Source organism: Scyliorhinus canicula, chromosome 6 (genome assembly GCF_902713615.1).
Source record: "Scyliorhinus canicula chromosome 6, sScyCan1.1, whole genome shotgun sequence".
NCBI classification, from domain to species: domain Eukaryota; kingdom Metazoa; phylum Chordata; class Chondrichthyes; order Carcharhiniformes; family Scyliorhinidae; genus Scyliorhinus; species Scyliorhinus canicula.
This window is the reverse complement of record NC_052151.1, coordinates 65830447-65850540: the sequence shown is the minus strand read 5'-3', so window position 1 is coordinate 65850540 and position 20094 is coordinate 65830447. Positions and strand designations below refer to the sequence as shown.

General features: G+C 46.7%; 1 protein-coding gene across 8 annotated transcripts in view; it reads left to right on the top strand.

Annotated features, from left to right (window-relative positions):
* ahi1 (Abelson helper integration site 1) overlaps positions 1–20094 on the top strand; it is a 375133-nt gene that overhangs the window by 196258 nt on the left and 158781 nt on the right. For all 8 annotated transcript variants that reach the window (XR_005460937.1, XM_038799412.1, XM_038799411.1 and 5 more), the window contains one exon: positions 8730–8950. Coding sequence is in view for 7 of the 8 variants with exons in the window: in XM_038799412.1 (XP_038655340.1) it covers positions 8730–8950 (221 nt within the window). In the remaining variant the exon portion in view is untranslated. The remainder of the gene's footprint in view (positions 1–8729; positions 8951–20094) is intronic.

Genomic DNA, 20094 nt, shown 5'->3' with positions numbered 1-20094 from the left:
TCTCTCACCTGACTCCCGAATTGCCAACTATTTTCAAATCCTCAAGTGCATTCTAATCAACCTTGGAGTCTACTACTTTCATTATCTTTGTATTATGTGCAAATTTAGCCATTGTACTTAGGATTGATAGCTCCACTTCATTTATGAAGGTGCTAAACAAAAGAAGTTCCAAAACTGGTAATATTCTTATAGGCTGGTGACTGTCCTTATGCCACAATCAACTGTGTTCTATCAAATAAATAAACAGCTTTTCACAACTACCAGTAAGACCGAAAAGGACATTTTAAAATATGCTTCCGCCCTGCCTTTCAGGATAGTCGTAGCTTGCGGTTTTTGTTTTATTTGGCAGAGCAAGTGTTGTGGATTAATTTTAAATACTTGGATATACTAACCCCTTCACTCACATGAGGCTGGATTTTATGCACCCCCCACTGACAGATTTGATGTTTGTTTGTAAAATCCAGCAAGCGGCTTTCCTGCTGCCTAACTGCCACCCTGAACTGTCTGAAATTTTAATGGGATTTAAGGGAGACTTTGGCACTGGACCGATCGAGTCCCTTAAGTTGCCAATTAATGGCCACTTAGGTCCTTATCCCACATTGCTGGTATTTTTAAAATTACTTTATCAGTTACAAAACCAGAGCTCAAGAGTGTGGACAGAGGCAAACCCCTAATCCAGCTCCTTGCCTGCTTTAAAATCCAATTCAATTTCAAATTGAATCCAATTCATGGTCCCCACAAGAGAGTGGTGGTGGGAGAGAGCTCCTGGGGCCAATTAGAGTAACCTCCCACAAAGGTCACCCATCTTTAATCCTTCTCCCTCACTTTGTGAATGTGGGCCCCCTTCCCCCTCATCGCCAAGCCCCCCCAACCCCAGAATTACCCGGTTCCTTGAGATGGTGTGGTTGCCTGTAGTCAGAGCAGTTGTCAGCCCTCCTGCTGGAGCTGGTGGGTCTACATGGCCAGCAACACTGTAAGGCAGGACTTCTTCGCGGGAAAAGAGAAGTAGTCTCACCTTAAAACTATGAGCATTATTGCCACCACTAAATCCCTGTGGGCAGCTATCTGGAATGTGGGCAGCTACCCACTGATCTTTTAGCTGGTGAGGTGGTGCAGAACCGCAATATCCCATAAAATCAAGCCCCCGAATCCTGTAAAGTAAACCAAATTCATGATTTTACATTGATATCTCCTTATTCGTTCTGCCTAGAAAAAGGGAAGTGCACATGCATGTAAAAGACATATGAACCAGTTCATATTACAAAGGGAACAGATTGTCTACATTGTACTGCCATGTAAATAGAGATTGGCAGTGTGAAATAACTGCGGAATGCAAAAGACACTGGGCTTGCTTACCAGAAAGTCCAGTGCCACTGAACTCGAGAATAATTTGAGCAGACTCAATTTTTGAAATATTAAGTTTATTTTTGTTATTAAATGTATATTTTTAAAATTTTGTTTTGAATCTTATATTGAGTTCATGGTCAACAGGTTGAGGGGCACACAACAGCAGCCAAAACCTTTTCAACAAGTGTTTTTAGTAATTTGTGGTAAGATTTTCTTGTCTTTTATTACGGTCTCCTGGCTCATTTGGAAAAGGTCGCCTTTCTAAGTCCTTTCTGGTTCCTTGTACATAGAACCATCAAATTTACAGTGCTGAAGGAGGCCATTCGGCCCTTGGAAAGAGCACCCTATTTAAACCCACACCTCTCCACCCTATCCCTATAACCTAGTAACCCGCCTAACCTTTTTTGGGCACTAAGGGCAATTTATCATGGCCAATCGACCTAACTTGCACATCTTTGGACTGTGGGAGGAAACTGGAGCACCCAGAGGAAACCCACGCAGACACTGGGAGAACATGCAGACTCCGCACAGACAGTGACCCAAGCCGGGAATTGAATCTTGGACCCTGGAGCTGTGATGCAACAGTGCTAACCACTGCTACTGTGCCGTGATAGCTTTCCAGCTGCTTTCCTTGGGTTTATATTATTATCTATCCCCTTAGTTATAATTTGTCCTTGCTATTCTTTGAGTCAAATAAAAAAATGAGATGAGAAGGATGTCGAGGTGTACAGATTTTATGTTGGTGGTTATATAAAATTAAAAATTAAATTTTTCAATTTATTGACAGACTGAATTCCTGCTAATCTTTATATTTGTACTTCTGTTTTCTGGTGAAAACACGGCTGCACTTGATGTTTCTAGTTGGGAAATACCTTTTACTAGCAACTTGGTGTTGGGATGTCTAGCACCATTGCCGCGATTTTGCACCTGCGCTCGCTGTGAGCGCAAATGATAATGTGGGCGCAAAATATCGCAAGACTCTAAAAAAGAGAATCTTGCCAGCGAGACTTTTCCGATTTTCCCTGCTGCCCATTGATGATGTAAGGAGGTTCCTGCCCAGGAAGGTCAGGAGTTGCATTTCAATACATTGACATAACTAGTGGATTTCCCTGCCATATCCTTCCCCCACATTACGAATTCCCTCCTCGTTGACTAGGTTTACAACTGTTTTCTTTTAAAACGGAAACCAGTCACCCAAATCTCGGATTCCCGGCTGCTGCCTTTTTCTGATCCTGCATTGCTAGCGTGGCGGCATGGGCTACGTTGCAGATTTCTTCTGCAAAGACTGCTACATTATTTGGCAAAAAAAGCTGGCTGTGCGGCTGCGAGCTTTGCGCCAGTTTTCTCACCTCAACCAGGATTCTGTGTAGAAAATGGAAAATTCCACCCCCGGCTTTAAATATTGCAAGTGTGCAAGGACATTTACAGTCATCTGTGCCCATAGAAAATGCCATCAATGTTGGTGAAAGCATAGTTGAGCCTGTCACCAGCCTGCACCACAGCCACCAGACTCGAGGAATAGAAGCTGATATCATAGAATTGTATCTTCAAGAGTGAGGTAGAGGTTGCCTAGCAAGGTTCTATGCAACCAGCACTGGTTGCATTAGGTTTATTGGAGATCTCTTGAGTAACCTCGAGATCTGACTCTACATTCCACTCTGAGTGTGACAATAGGATGTATTTTCTCAATAGTAATTTCTGACATAATTAGGAAGAGAAGCAATTATGAAACACATGATCATATTTTTGACCCAGTTTTGACCCATTCTGTGACAGAGCAAAATTTATTTGCACTGTGTATACCTTTTGTGTTTTATGAATTGGATTATTTTGGCATCATTATTTCCCAGCAGAAATTTGCAAAATAGTTGGTAGATTTATATCCATGTCATCATGGTTGACTGAAGAGAATTGCAAGGCAAGGCTGCTGCCTAGCTCAAATACTTTCACCAAGCATATAGCTTGGATCCTTCAACCAAGGAACACCAAAGCTCTGACAGATAATTGTTTAATCCAAATGCATTATCTAGTCTAAGATTAATTCCTGTTTTCTCCTCATGAATATTGCTGGAGCATTCTTTGAGATGATATACAAATGTTGGAATTAAGAACAAACAAAGTTATGTACAGTTATTGCACCTTTTCTGCACGATAGAAACATAGAACATAGGAGCAGGAGGGGGCCATTCAGCCCTTTGAGCGTGCTCTGCCATTCATTATGATCATGGCTGATCATTCAACTCAATAGCCTCATCCCGTTGGAGACCGCCCCAATGGTACAGCTCACTCCTGTTCCAATACTGATGCCAATGCCCCATGAAATGAAACCCCTCTTTCCCGCACCACTCCTTTAGCCACGTGTTTACTTCTCTAATTTTCTCATCTCTGCCAATTCGCAGATGGCTCGAGTAATAATCCAGAGATTATGATCCTTGAGGACCTGTTTTTTAATTTAGCTCCTAGTGTCTGATAATCCCCCAAAGGGTCCTCTTTCCAAGTCTTTGCCTATGTTGTTTTTCCCAATGTGGACCACAACAACTGGATCCTCCCCTTCCAATAAGCCGGTCACCCTGGCAGCGGGCAGGCAACATATCATGCGGTCTCAACTACTTCCTGGGCTCATGAATTCTAAAGGCTAACCGCTCTCTGGGTGAAGAAATTTCTCCTCATCTCTTTCCTCAATGGTCTACCCCTAGCCTCAAACTGTGACCTCTGGTTCCGGACACACCCACCACCGGGAACATCCTTCCTGCTCTACCTTCTCTCGTCCTGTTAGAATTGTATAGGTTTCTATGAGATCGCCCTCTCATTCTCCTGAACTCCAGCCAATTCAATCCTAACCGATTCAATCTCTTCTCATGACGTCAGTCCCTTCATCCCAGGAATCAATCTGGTAAATCTTCGCTGCACTCCCTCTAGAGCAAGAACACCATTCCACAGACAATATTCCAGGTGTGGCCTCACAAAGTCCCTGTATAATTGCAGCAAGGCATCCCCGCTCCTGTACTCGATTACTCTTGCTATGAAAGCCAACACCTTTTTTGAATAAATGACAAAGAAAATTGATGTGAGAAGGGCTCTGGATGTAGTTTATATCGTGATCGGCACAGGTTTGGAGGGCCGAAGGGCCTGTTCCTGAGCTGTACTTTTCTTCTATATAATTTGCCGCCTTTACCGCCTGCTGTACCTGCATGTTTACCTTCAGTGACTGGTGTACGAGGACACCTAGGTCTGGTTGTACAATCCCCTCTCCTAATTTATGGCCATTCAGTAAATAGATAATAGTCTAAATAGAAGTATCTGTATTTGCTGTAATGGTTTACTGCCTGACTTCTCTGTCAAAAAGATCTGATGCATTAGCTTGGGGAGGCCTCTTTGTAGGGAAAAAAGTCATGTGAATCCTTAATGCATCAGATCTTAAAAAGTGTCAAGTTCTGTGTTGTCATTCTCCAACCACCCCACCTCCATTTTACTTTACATGGAGGACTCAATTCAAAAGATAATTACAAGTCAACTCATGGGTGATTGTAGGTTAAATGGAGGTAAGGACAGATCTCAAACCAGTAACTTTTGTAGATCCTATATTTGAATAATCATAGAATCGTAGAATTTACAGTGCAGAAGGAGGCCATTCGGCCCATCAAGTCTGCATCGGCACTTGGAAAGAGCACCCTATTTAAGCCCACACCTCCACCCTAACCCAGTAACCCCACCTAACCTTTTTGGACACAAAGGAAAATTTAGCATGGCCATGCACATCTTTGGACTGTGGGAGGAAACCCACGCACACACTGGGAGAACGTGCAGACTCCGCACAGACAGTGACCCAAGCCGGGATTCGAACCTGGGACCCTGGGAGCTGTGAAGCAACAGTGTTAACCACTGTGATACCGTGCTATTATTGATTGATGGATATTACATGTACCGAAGTACAGTGAAAAGTATTTTTCTGTGTCCAAGGGAACGTACACAGTACGTACAAAGTAGACAAAAGAATAATCGACAGAGTACATTGACAAATAGTACATCAATAAATAGTGATTGGTTACAGTGTGGAACAAGAGCCAAACAAGAGCAGCATAGGGTGTTGTGAATAGTGTTCTTACAGGGAATAGATAAGTCCAAGGGAGAGTCATTGAGGAATCTGGTAGCTGTGGGGAAGAAGCTGTTCTTATGTCTGGATGTGTGGGTCTTCAGACTTCTGTATCTTCTGCCTGATGGAAGGGTCTGGAAGAGGGTAAAGCCTGGGTGTGAGGGGTCTCTGACAATGCTGTCTGCCTTCCTGAGGCAGCGGGAGGTGTAGACAGAATCAATGGGAGGGTGGCAAGCTTGTGTGATGCATTGGGCTGAGTTCACCACACTCTGCAGTTTCTTACGATCTTGAACCGAGCAGTTGCCATACCAATCTGTGATGCTGCCGGATAGGATACTCTATCGCACATCTGTAGAAGTTTGTGAGAGTCGATGCAGACATGCAGAATTTCTTCAGCTTCCGTAGGAAGTAGGGAAGTTGTTAGGCTCTATTGACTGTTGCATCAACATGAGTAGACCAGGACAGACTGTTGGTGATGGTGACCCCCAGGAACTTAAAGCTATTGACCATCTCCACTTCAGAGCAATTAATGTAGACTGGGGAGGGGGGATTTTGTCTGAAAAACAATGAGCTCAATCAAGACTGCTATAAAACATGCAGGTGTGATGCTTCTGCCCATGAGGTATTGCTATTTCTCACCAGTAGATTACAAATTATTGCCTTTCTTGACAAGGCATCCAGTGTTGTGTCAGAAAATATTCTAATGTTTTTCATTTGCAATGCAACAACAGAAGTTGCTAATTTGCCTATCATTTGCAGCTTTTTTTCTTGGGGATATTATTTATTAACCACAAAGACTTCTCTGTCCAGAAGTGCCCTCTTTGTTTACAATGTCATTTACAGTGTTATTTTGCAAACTGTCAGCAGGAGCAATAATTTAGTGGAATTTGTTCATCTGTTCTAGGCTGTTTCTTTTTAAATTCATTTATGGGACGTGGGCGTCACTGATTAGGCCAGCATTTGTTTTAATGCTGGCATTTTTAAACGGCTGCAAACCTGAGGTGTAGGTGTTAGGGAGGGAGTTCCAGGATGTTGCCCAGCTACAGTGAAGGAACGGCCATATATTTCCAAGTCAGGGTGGTGAGTGACTGAGAGGGGAACTCTCGCTGGTGTGGTTCCAGGTATCTCTGCTGCTCTTGTCCTTCTAGATGGTCATGGCCATGGGTTTAGAAAGTGCTGCCTGAGGAATCATGGCGAGTTACTGCAGTGCATCTTGTAGATTGTGCACATGGTTGCCACTGTTCGTCGGTGGTGGAGGGATTGAATGTTTGTTGAAGGGGTAGCAATCAAGAAGACTGCTTTGTTCTGGATGGTGTTGAGCTTCTTGAGTGTTGTTGGAGCTGCACTCAACCAGGCAAGTGGAGAGTATTCTGACTTGTGCCTTGTGGATGGTGGGCAGGCTTTGGGGCGGTCAGGAGGTGAGTTCCTCAGCGTAAGCTTTGGACCTACTCTGGTAGCCACAGTATTAATATGGTTAGTCCAGTTCAGTTTCTGATCAATGGTAACCCCCAGAATGTTGATTGTGGGCGTTTCAGTGATGGTAATGCCATTGAACGTCATGGGCGATGGTTAAATCCTCTCTTGTAGGAGATGATCATTGCCTGGCTTTTGTGAGGTACGAATGTAACTTGCCACTTGTCACCCCAAGCCTGGATATTGTCCAGGTCTTGCTGCATTTGGACATCGACTGCTTCATTGTCTGAGGAGTCGCGAATGGTGCTGACATTGTGCAGTGATATGCGAACACCCCCACTTCTGACCTTATGATGGAAAGGACGTAGTTGATGAAGCAGCTGAATAAAGGTTCGGCCTAGGACACTAGCTGGAGGATCTCGGGAACAAATTAGGGGCAACCTAGATCTGCCTGCCCTGATATGAAATGAAAATCGCTTACTGTCACAAGTAGGCTTCAAATGAAGTTACTGTGAAAAACCCCTCGTCGCCAAATTCCGGCACCTGTTCGGGGAGGCTGGTACGGGAATTGAACCGTACTGCTGGCCTGCCTTGGTCTGCTTTAAAAGCCAGTGATTTAGCCCTGTCCTAAACCAGCCCCTAACAGTAACATGATGTATGCTGACTAAATTTACTCACAAAAACAATTAAGTTTGAAAAAGAGACAACTTATGAAAAAGCATCAAAACCACAGTGACATAGTGGTTAACACTGTTGCTTCACAACGCCAGGGTCCTAGATTCAATTCCCACTTGGGTCACTGTCTGTGTGGTGAATTGGACATTCTGAATTCTCCCTCTGTGTGCCCAAAACACGCCGTAATGTGGCGACTAGGGGATTTTCTCAGTAACTTCATTGCAGTGTTAATGTAAGCCTACTTGTGACAATAATAAAGATTATTATTATAATAATCTGTAGTGAACAAAATATGAGTGGTTATAAAATTGTTTCTGTGATGTAACTGTAGGCTGTGACTTCTGAGCTCCCCAGCGTATCCCAAAGAAGCACTGAGGAACCTTCTCGGAACTTCAAAGGTGTAAGGGTTTGCATGACAGTTGCCCAGAAATGCTCAATTCCTCTGGGCAATTGCCCTTTGCTGGGAACAATCTGAAAATGTAATTTAAATTGCAAACTTTGGATGGTTCCAGCTGTGCTATACAAAGTTACCCAGGAAAAATTAGAAGAATTAAATCCTCTCCAACTTCTGGGTAACTATAGTAAAGACCAGACCAACCCCTCCCGCACCACAAAACTCTTTCTCCGCTCCCCAACAGAACTCTTTGCGCCACCTCACCAGCCCCTAACCAATATCGGCAGGCACTTCTTCCACCCTTCCAACGTCCCTCCCAGAAGGTATTCCTGGATTCCTGTTGTGATTCTCTTCTTCCCCCTCCTCCTCCTCCATCCCCAACCTGATTGGATCCCACTTCATCCTCCAATCCCCTGCCACCACCTCCTTCCCGATCTCCTGGATTGTGATGCTGGGCTTCAGAGACAAGTGCGCTGACTGGATCATCTCGCCCGGCCTGAGTTGGTAGGTCAGGCGACACAGTCACAGAAGAAACTTTGCGTAAGTATTGCTAAGAATGGCAATCTGACACTGATTGCCACTCCAAGGAAGTTACGGCCCATATTTTCTGTCTTTGTTGTGGTAAAGGGTATTTCCATTCCTCTTGAAACTTACCCAATTTCATTACTGTAAATTAGATATTAATCTATTTTTTCTACAAATGTAACCACACAAAGCAGACACATTCAATTTTATATTGCAATGTTTAAAACAGCATAGAATTATGTTTTATGTAAATGACTTTCTTTTTCCTCCCTTGTCGATTAGTTGCTCAAATAGAAGCTGAGACTATGAAAGAAGTTTGCAAAGCAAATCTGAAGTCTGGATCTACATCTACACCAAAAGGACCCAAGATTTTTAGCAGCACTTTTGATAGTAGTACTTTTGACAGCAGCACTATATATGATGCTTCATTTTCTTCAATTAATCATTCATCCAGGATATCTATGAAAGTGCAAAAAGTCAAACAAAAACTGGACTCCGTCATGGTATGTACCATTTATGAAACCGCAATCAAAAATGAACACTTTATCGTAATGTTCATTGCAACAAAGGGTCATTCGCAATCATTTCAATTAGAACATAAAGTATGCCTGGAAGGCTGGGTAAAGTGTTTTTAAGTTTGAAAATATACCATTAGTCAGTATTCTTTGCCTAAGACAGACTCATGGAGTGTGGGTGCTCATTGAATCAGAACCGACAGAGGATTGCATCACCGGAAGCCAGAGGAGGGGAAAGGGGAATGGTGACCTCATTTTTTAAAAAAATTATTGGATAGTAACATTACCATTATGCCTCGACTAATGCAAATTGCTTCCATTTGGCTATACCACTATCTATAAACACTTGATGAATACAAATTGGTCTAAAAAAATTTAATGTAATTATTTATAATTCAGTATTATAAAAATATCTTGTATTTTTATAGCCGCCCTCGTGGCACAAAATGGCAATATAGGTGACTGAAATCAACACCGATGCTTATAGTGACTTCCGGTGGTGGCGATGTGGTGAGCAGTCGCACAGAGGGTGGCTCCCGCTATGGGAGATGTTTTTTGTTTGTAATTTATTGGAATAAGACCTCCCACAGAACCACAGAAAAAATACAGTGCAGAAGAGGTCCTTTGGCTCATTGAGTCTGCATGGACATATGGAAAGCACCTGACCTACCTACCCAGTCCCATTTGTCAGCACTTGGCCCATAGCCCTGAATGTTATGATGTGCCAGGTACTTTTTAAAGGATGTGAGGCAACCCGCCTCTACTAGCCTCCCGGGAAGTGCATTCCAGACTGTCACCACCCTCTGGGTAAAAAGGCTTTCCCTCACACCCCCCCCCCCCCAAACCTCCTGCCCCTCACATTGAACTTGTGTCCCCACCTCGTGACTGACCCTTCAACAAAGAAGAATACTGCTCTCTATCCGCCATGTCCATGCCCCTTATAATCGTGTACATAGGTTGCCCCTCAGTCTTCTCTGCTACAGCAAAAAAATCCCAAGCCTATCCCACCGCTCTTCACAATTTAAATGTTCCATCCCAAGCAACATCCTGTGAATCTCCTGCGCACCCCCTCCAGCGCAATCACATATTTCCTATAATGTGGCGACCAGAACTGCACATAATACTCCAGCTGTGCCCCCCCCAAACTGGTTGATAAGCTGGAATGTGAGGAGGTTAAATGACCCAGTAAAAAGGACCCAGGTGTTGAGAAGTTTGAAGGCGGATGCGTTTTTTATTTACAGGAGACCCATTTGAGAATTCGGGATCAAAGAGGTTGTGGAAGGGATGGGTGGGGCAGGTATATGACTCAGGATTTTATTGTATGGACCGGGGCTGCCAATGTGATGATTTATAAGAGGGTGGCTTTTTCTGAGGGCAATATATTGGCGGACTCAGGTGGGAGGTATGTAATAGTTAATAGGTCATGGCGGGCACGCCAGTGGTGCTGGTCAATGTGTATGCACCAAACTGGGATGTCACAACATTCATTAACAAATGCTGTTGTCTATCACAGATCTTGATTCTCATCAGTTAATTATGAGGTGGGGGGGGACTTCAACTGTGCTTTGGACCCTAGACTGGGAAGGTTGAGTTCCAAGTCTGAGTCCATCAGGGGTGGTTAAGGAGTTACTGGTGTTAATGGAAAAGCTTTGGGGGGGGGGGGGGGGGGGTGGAATGGTGGCAGACGCGTGAGGTTTATGTTTCTGAGGAATAAGGAGTTTCCCTTTTTTTTCTCATATCCACCAGAACTCCCGAATTGACTTTTTTATGGTGGGTAGGCCTCTTCACCCTGGGTGAGGTTGTGGTCAGGTTACTTAGCGTTCATTATGTTGGATCATGCTCCATTTTGTGGACCTGATGTTGGAGCCAAGCTGCTCTCAGAGACCCCCGTGGAGACTAAACACGGCGTTGCTTGCAGATAAACAATTTTTGTGAGTGAGTATTCTCTGCCAATGGGGACTATGTTAAGTTCAACAGGAACGGGGAAGTCTCCCCGTCCACGCTCTGGCAGGCCCTAAAGGCAATGGTCAGGAGTGAGATAATCTCTTTTAGCCCATTGGGATGAATCTGGGAAGGTGGAGAGACAGAGATTGGTGGACTCCATTCTCAAAGTGGACCGCCAGTACTTGATCGCCCTGAGGCCGGAGTCATTGGCAGACAGAAAGAAATTGCAAATGAAGTTTGAGTTGTTGCCACCGGGTAAGGAGATGACCCAGCTGCGTTGCTTGAGGCGAACTTTCTATGCGTATGGGGAGATGGCCAGTCGTCTGTTGTCTCACCGGCTGAGGCGGCAGGCTGCCTCCTGGAAGATAGTGCAGGTCGGACTCAGGTGGCAGGATAGTTTCGGCCCCAGAGAAGGTTAATGAGGTGTTTGAGGCAGAAATTTATTTCATGGATTAAACTTTTATACAGGACCCCCATCGCGAGTGTAAGTATTATTTCCAACTGGGCAGGGGTACAAGAACAGGAGTGCCTGTTGTCCCCATTGCTGTTTGCATTAGCAATCGAGCCACTGGCCATTGCTTTGAGGTTGTCTACCAATAGGAAGGGGACAGAGAGCGGGGAGGAAGCATAGGGTGTACTTGTATACGGACGATCTCTTACTCTAAATTACGAACCATGTCTCCAATATCGGGGAGATAATAAGAGTTGCTGAGGAAGTTTGGCTCCTTTTCGTTGTACAAGCTAAATCTGGGTAAGAGTGAATTTTCCGGTAAACCCCCGCCCCTGGGAGGAGAGCTGATCTGGGGAGGCTGCCATTTCGTCCGACCAAGACTAGCTTCTTGTATCTGGGAATCTGCATGGTACATGACTGGGTCTCGCTTCATAAGTTTAATGTTTCTAATCTGGTGGATGGGGTGAGGGCCAATTTGAAAAGGAGGCCCTTCCTCTGACCTTAGAGAGAAGGGTGCAGACAGTGAAGATGAATATTCTCCTGAGGTTTTTGATTTTTTTTCAGTGTCTTCTTGTCTTTCATCCCAAAGCTTTCTATTGCAGGATTAACAAATTGATTTCTACTTTTGTTTGGGTTGGTAAGACTCCTCTGATTCGTAGACATTTTTTTCAGAGCGATAGGTCGTCGGAGGGGTTGGCATTACCCAATCTGTTATGCTATTATTGGGCAGCAAATATTGATAAGGTGTGGGGATGGTTCGGGGGTCCGGATGCTTTATGGAGGAGGCTTTGTGCAGATGGTCATGTCTGAGGGCCCTGGTTACAGCACCACTCCCTTTTTCCCCTATTAGATTATCTTCTAGTCCAGTGGTAATAACTACTTTGAGGGTTTGGAATCAGTTTAGGCAGCATTTTAAAAAGGGCACCATGTCTCTGTTGGCTCCAATTTGCAGGAACCATACGTTTGTGCCGCCTGGCTTAGATTCATTGTTTAGGCCAAGGAAGAGGGAGGGGTTGGAGAGATTTTGGGATATGTTTCTGGAGAGTAGGTTCACAAGCTTAGACTAGATATTAGAGAAGTTCCAGCTCCTGAGAGGAGCCCAGGGATTTTCAGAAACGTATTTCTTTACACAAGGAACTGTCTTCATTGCCTCTGGAACCGTCGCTCTCGCTTTGGACACGGTCCTGTCCATGGATGAATCAGGGAGGGTAAGATTGCCGAGGTCTATGGGTAGATGTTGGCGAGGGAGCAGGGATCGTTGGAAGAGGTGAAATGAAATGAATGAAATAAAAATCGCTTATTGTCACAAGTAGGCTTCAAATGAAGTTCCTGTGAAAAGCACCTAATCGCCGCATTCCGGCGCCTGTTCGGGGAGGCTTGTACGGGAATTGAACCGTGCTGCTGGCCTGCCTTGGTCTCCTTTAAAAGCCAGCTATTTAGCCCAGTGTGCTAAACAAGATAAAGAGGAAGTGGAAGGATGAATTTGGTTTGGTCTTTGAGGAGGAGATGTAGAATGAGGCCTTGCATAGGATCAACTTCACATCCTCATGTGCGATATTAAGCCTGATCCAGTTCAAGGTGGTGCACAGGGCACACCTGACTAGGGAGCATATGACTGGATTCTTCTCTGGAGTGGATGATAGTGTGAGCGGTGCTCCAGGGGGCCGGTGAATCACACACTAACACACACACGAATTTTGGTCGCCCCAACTTATTAGTTTCTGGGACTCCTTTTTTGATACAACGTCAGGGATTTTGGGTGTTCAGCGAGAGCCATGTCTGTTGTTGACCATTATATATATATAAGGCATAGATATCTTAGCCATTGCCTCGCTAATAGCCTGGAGATTAATTCTGCGTGGGTGGAGGTTTCCGGTGCCGCCTAAGGCCTCGATTTGGTTGTGGGACCTGATGGAAATTTTACACCAAGAGAAGATGAAGTATGCCATAAGGGGGTCGGTGCACGGGTTCTTTTTGAGGTGGCAGTCTTTTATCGTTTCAGGGAACTGGCTATTTATTGTCAGCTGTTGGGGGGGGGGGAAGGGAGGAGGTTTGTCTTTTTAGTTACGTTAAGGTTTTGTTTTATTTATGGGGGGATTCGGTGGGTGCATTTTGGGAATAGGTTGGGGTTGTTTGGTTGTTGGGTTTGTTATAATGAAAATTTTGCTTGCATAAAAATGTTTTACAAAGCACTGATGCTTATTGAACAAATTTTGCAATATTTTATATTGTATCATTGCCTGTAATTTATATATCTGCCAGCACGGTAGCACAGTGGTTAGCACTGTTGCTACACAGCGCCAGGGTCCCAGGTTCGATTACCGACTTGGGCCACTGTGTGCGGAGTCTGCATGTTCTCCCTGTGTCTGCATGGATTTCCTCCGGGTGCTCCGGTTTCCTCCCACAAGTCCCGAATGACGTGCTTTTAGGTAATTGGGACATTCTGAATTCTCCCTCAGTGTACCCGAACAGGCGCTGGAATGTGGCGACTCGGGGATTTTTACAGTAACTTCATTGCAGTGTTAATGTAAGCCTACTCGTGAAAATAAAGATTACTGTTATTGTTAAAAATGTTATTATTAAAAGAATATTGACTTGCAGGCTGGAAAGCACTTTCCAGTAATGGTACTGTTGTAAAGAATTGGAATAAGCAGGTAACCTTTTGGATAAGCGTTTAAAGAAAACAATGAAAATACTGTCAGAGTGAGCAAGAAAGTTACTGAGCAAGAAAGTTAGGAGTGGTTAAAGGTGTAATAGTTGTAGACAAATTAGTGCTACAGGATTTAGGAAAAAGAACTTGAATTAAATAATACATTTAAAAAAATATATTTTGGGGTTTTAATTTATAATGTGCTTGATTGGAGACCTGTGTGCTCTTCAGCTGTCTGGTTAATTATTTCACCAGAAGCACTGTTGTATAGTAAGCAGAATTGTTTAATTATTCAGCACTGACATAAATACTGAAGAATAGGCCATTCTTATTTTTAATAGAATTTGTTGTTTTGAAGCTCATGAAAGCCAGGTGTTCCTGATTTGTAAAGTCTTTGCCCAGGTGCATTCACCCTGTGGGTGTAATACAGGGAATCCTGCCAAGATGAACCACTTTCCATAAAAAAAATTAGCATTACATTTTCAATAGAAGCAATTGTTAACAAGGCTATGGGGGCAACAAGATGGAGAATTACCGTGTGTGCTGGTGCTATTAGCAGAAATATCTGTGGATGGTGCACCTGTTTGTGTGTGTGGAGGGGAGGGGGTGTCAATTGACAGAGGCTATTAAGATTTATGCAAGCAGATGTGGTCTTGGAATATTGTCACCTCGAGTACATTGAAGCTTAAGATTGTTAGACATGTATACATTTAGAGAACAATTGTTTTAATGTGTGAGTGGTGATACATTTATTGTGATGGAAAAATAGGAATTTCATGCCAGAGATTTTTAACTCATTTGTGTATCTAATTTATTTAAATATAGTTTTCACTATTTTCTGCAACCACACTGCCAGCATGACAGTGTGAAGTCAGACTTCAGTGTCATTGGCCAAATTGCTTCATTTGAGGCTTTCAACTTCCCTTCTTTGAACCTGACCAATAAATACCAATTTCAGATTTGGTCAAGACTGATAATTCAAGACCTGTTATTGGAATCTATCCTTGATTTCGGATCCATACCATGACAAAGGCTACCTGCTTCCACCTCTATAAAATCACCTGGGATAGGGATGGGGACAAGAGGGATGGGCGGTAGATTTTGGAGACCAGGTGGGGTGGCACATAAATGGGTGTATGATCTTGCCCTGATACGCACAAGGAACTCCCAAAGGATATACCCCTTTCCTTCCTGCCCTTTTTCGAACATTAGATGCATTACGGGGACAAGTCTGGGGTGTGCAAGAAGCTAGCGACCCATTATATTTTATGTACCCTACTCTGCTGAAACTATGCCCAGTGGGCCATATAATCTAATCTAAGGTTGGAGGCAGATGGGGAACCATGTCAGGACTTTCCCAAGGCAAATTGGAAACTGGGTCAGCTGTCAGCTCCATACAGAAACGCAGACTTAAAATGCAATTAAGGCCCTATTTTGGGCCATTTTGCACTGGTCCACTATTTTACTGACCTCCAAGTGTTGCCCCGTCATATGTCAGCTCAATCTAGGCGACCATTGAACCCGTGCTCATTGGAGCCAGAAGGTGAAAGGCTGCTGTTCTGTCAATTAACAGTCCTTTGGAGGGGTTACACCTCTACCACCTCGACTTCAATGGCCCTACAGGCTTCAGAGATCTTATTGTTTACTTCTGCACAGGTAGTTGAGGATATCCATGTTGTCTGCCTCGGCAGCACCCGCCTCACCTGGTGAGGCTGTTGACCTGAAATTACAGCAGGCCCTCTGATTAGGCCAGCCGCCTCTGAAGGCCATTCACGTTTGGTAATATGATAGCAAGCCTGTGGAAGCATTCAATACAGAGGACCTCCTGGACAGTTGTGTCGGCGCCTCCCCTTTATATATTCTGCCTCTTTGATTTCGACTGTGCCTCCTCCAAGTCGTGTTTAAGGAACAATAGTTTGTAACAAATTATCCCCAACGTGTTTCTTACCCTGAAGTCGAGACATTCGATGCCCCAAGTCATCGTTGTTGACTCCCTATAACGCTTCTCCCACTCTGATGAGTCCCTCCTTCCCAGAATGGTGATGGATGAGTCTGAGATATTGGCTGTCAAGCTTTTCCCTAATTGGTCTGTGAGTCAAATCTCTCAACTTGGACACCCATCCCAGATTTAAAAGGAGTTTCTTGATGCACCAGTTACATTGCAAATACAGCACAGACTCGTGACAATTTACACAAATACCAACATATGACCTGCACATTCTTTTATTCTTGGCCTCCTTTTTGACTTTTCATCTATCTGTTAGTGGTTCCAGGATGTGATAGTATGACTAGAGGTACTACGATACCTGGGAGTGTGAGCTGCTATTGGTGGAGAAGGCTCGCTGCCCATTGGCCCAAGTGTTGCTTTCCCATTGGTCGAGATGAAGGTAGCTCCGCTCACGAGGCGGAGTATAAGAACCCGTGTTTCCCAACAGCCATCGTTCTTTCTGTAGTCAAGCTGCTGAGCACACTTCTTGTAGGTTAAAGCCTTCGATTCGGACGACTCCTTCGTGTCTGTGCTTATTGATCGCGCATCAATTTAATCTACAAGATTTTGAAGGATGGAGCTCGGCATCAAGCCGGAGTGTCTACGTCTCAGCCCCACGCAGCGAATGCAGCAGCTACATTCAAGCACTGGCTGGCTTGTTTCAACAGCTACCTTAGTACGGCGGAAAACGTACCGACGAGGGAGCAGAAGCTACACATCCTCCACTCGTGCGTTGGCACCACCATCCACACGCTCATCGAGGACACGACCGACTACGACGCGGCCATGGAACTGCTCGAAGGACACTTCATCCGGCCGGTAAATCAGGTTTACGCTCGGCACTTACTGGCCACAAGGCAGCAGATCCCTGGTGAGTCGTTGGACGATTTTTACCGTGTCCTCCTCGTACTGGGGAGGAAATGCGGCTGCCCACAAGTGTCTGCTGCTGAGCACACTGAACTCCTCATCGAGACATCTTTGTTGCAGGCATGCAGTCCTCACAGATCCGCCAGAGACTATTAGAAAGGGAAACCTTGAGCATCACGTTGGCACGGTCCCTCACTACCTCCCTAGATGTCGCAAACAGAAACGCCCGCTCATACGCCCCCGACCACCCGGCGGCCCCCTGGGCAGCATGGAGTTCAGCCTCTCTCTCCCCCACGGACTCGGACTCCCCCCAGGCCTGCGCTGCAGGGCGCCCCAAAAAACCCACAGGGCCCTGCTGCTTTTTGCAGCCAGGCGAAACACCCCCGACAACTGCCCAGCCCGATCTGCAACTTGCAAGGGCTGCGGGAAGAAAGGCCACTTTTTGTCCATCTGCCAGGCCAAGGTGGTCGCTGCGGTCCCGGGCAGCGACCGCGGGACTCTCCCATCTCTCTCTCCAGGGGCCCCGTGCGGCCCGCGAACCTCGCTGCCCCATCCCCCAACGCCACGTGCGACCTCCGGGCGCCACCATTTTGTGCTTCCGATGCCACGCGCGGGGGACGGGCGCCGCCATTTTGTCCACCCCCCACCAAGTGCGACCGATGGGCGCCGCCATCTTGGATCGGCTCAGAGGACCCCGCGGGTGACTACGCACTGCCCGATGAAGACTCCGACTATCTGCCACAACTCGCTTAAGTCACTCTGGACCAGTCCCGACCACGCACCCTCTCTACGGCAACAACGAAGGTCCTGCTCAACGGGCATGAAACGACCTGCCTACTGGACTCCGGGAGCACCGAGAGTTTTGTACACGCTACCACGGTAAGACGCTGCGCTTTCCCTGTCTACCCGGTCAATCAAAAAATCGCCCTGGCCTCTGGATCCCATTCAGTGGAGATCACGGGGTGTTGTATAGCGGACCTCACGGTCCAGGGGAGGGAGTTTTAAAATTACAGACTCTACGTCCTCTCCCACCTCTGCGCGGCCGCACGCCTGGGGTTAGACTTTCAGTGTAACCTCCAGAGCCTAACATTTAAATTTGGCGGCCCTATGCCTCCCCTCACTGTCTGCAGCCTCGCGACTCTCAAGGTCGATCCCCCCTCCTTGTTTGCAAACCTCACCCCGGATTGCAAACCTCTTGCCACCAGGAGCAGACGGTACAGTGCCCAGGACTGGATCTTCATCAGGTCCGAGGTCCATTGGCTTATGAAGGAAAGGGCCATCGAGGCTAGCAACGGCCCCTGGCGAGCACAAGTGCTGGTGGTAAAGACCGGGGAGAGGAATATGATGGTCATAGACTACAGTCAGACCATCAACAGGTTTATGCAGCTGGACGCGTACCCTCTTCCCCCGTATATCCGACCTGTTCAACAGGATCGCACAGTACAAGGTCTTCTCCACAGTGGACCTCAAGTCCGCCTACCACCAGCCCATCCCCATCCGCGCGAGCGATCGCAAATACACTGCGTTCGAAGCGGACGGGCGGCTCTACCACTTTTAAGGGTTCCCTTCGGTGTCACAAACAGGGTCTCGGTCTTCCAAAGAGAGATGGACCGAATGGTCAACCAATACGGTTTACGGGCAACTTTCCCGTATTTCGATAATGTCACCATCTGCGGCCACAATCAGCAGGACCACGACACCAAACTCCGCAAATTCCTCCAAACCGCAAAACTCCTGAATTTGACTTGCAACAAGGACAAATACGTGTTCAGCACTGACCGCCTAGCCATCCTTGGCTACGTAGTGCGAAATAGAGTGATAGGCCCCGACCCGGAACACATGCGCCCCCTGATGGAGCTCCCCCTCCCCCACTGCCCCAAGGCCCTGAAGCGCTGCCTCGGCTTCTTCTCATATTACGGCCAGTGGGTCCCCAACTACGCCGACAAAGCCCATACCCTCATCGAAACAGCCATGTTCCCTCAGTCGACGGAGGCCCGCCAGGCCTTCAGCCGCATCATAGCGGATATCGCAAAGGCCACGATGCGCGCTATCGACGAGTCCCTCCCCTACCAGGTCGAGAGCGATGCGTCTGATGTAGCTCTGGCAGCCACCCTCAACCAAGCGGACAGACCCATGGTCTTCTTCTCCCGTACCCTCCATGCTTCCGAAATCCGCCACTCCTCGGTCGAGAAGGAAGCAGAGGCCATAGTAGAAGCTGTGCAACACTGGAGGCATTATCTGGCCGGCTGGAGGTTTACCCTCCTCACAGACCAACGGTCGGTGGCTTTCAAGTTTGACAATGCACAGAGGGGGCAAGATAAAAACGACAAGATCTTGCGGTGGAGGATCGAATTATCCACCTACAACTACGGCATCTTGTATTGTCCTGGGAAGCTCGACGAGCCTCCCGATGCCCTGTCCCGCGGCCCCTGTGCCAACGCACAAGTGGACCGCCTCCGAGCCCTCCACGTGGACCTCTGCCACCTGGGGGTCACCCACTTCTTTCATTTTGTGAAGACCCGCAACCTGCCCTACTCCATCGAGGAGGTCAGGACAGTCACGAGGAACTGCCACATCTGCGCGGAGTGCAAGCCGCACTTCTACCGCCCCGAAAAAGCGCATCTGATAAAGGCTTCCCGTCCCTTTGAAAGCCTCAGCATGGACTACAAAGGTCCCCTCCCCTCTACCAACCGCAACACGTACTTCCTCGACGTGATTGGCGAGTACTCCCGCTTCCCGTTCTCCATCTCCTGCCCTGACATGACCACAACCGCCATCATAAAAGCCCTCCACAGCATTTTCTCCCTGTTCGGATTCCCTGCTTACATACATAGCGATAGTGGGTCCTCCTTTATGAGCGACGAACTGCGTCAATTCCTGCTCAGCAAGGGCATTGCCTCAAGCAGGACGACCAGTTACAACCCCCGGGGTAACGGACAGGTCGAGAGGGAGAACGGTACGGACTGGAAGACCGTCCTGCTGGCCCTACGGTCCAGAAACCTGCCAGTCTCCCGCTGGCAGGAGGGCCTCCCAGACACCCTCCACTCAATCCGCTCGCTACTTTGCACGTCTACCAATCAAACGCCTCATGAACGTCTTCTTCTCTTCCCCAGGAAGTCTTCCTCAGGGACCCCGCTCCCAACCTGGCAGGCTGCCCCCGGGCCTATCCTGCTCCGGAAACACGTGCGGATGCACAAATCGGACCCGTTGGTCGAGAGGGTCCAGCTGCTCCA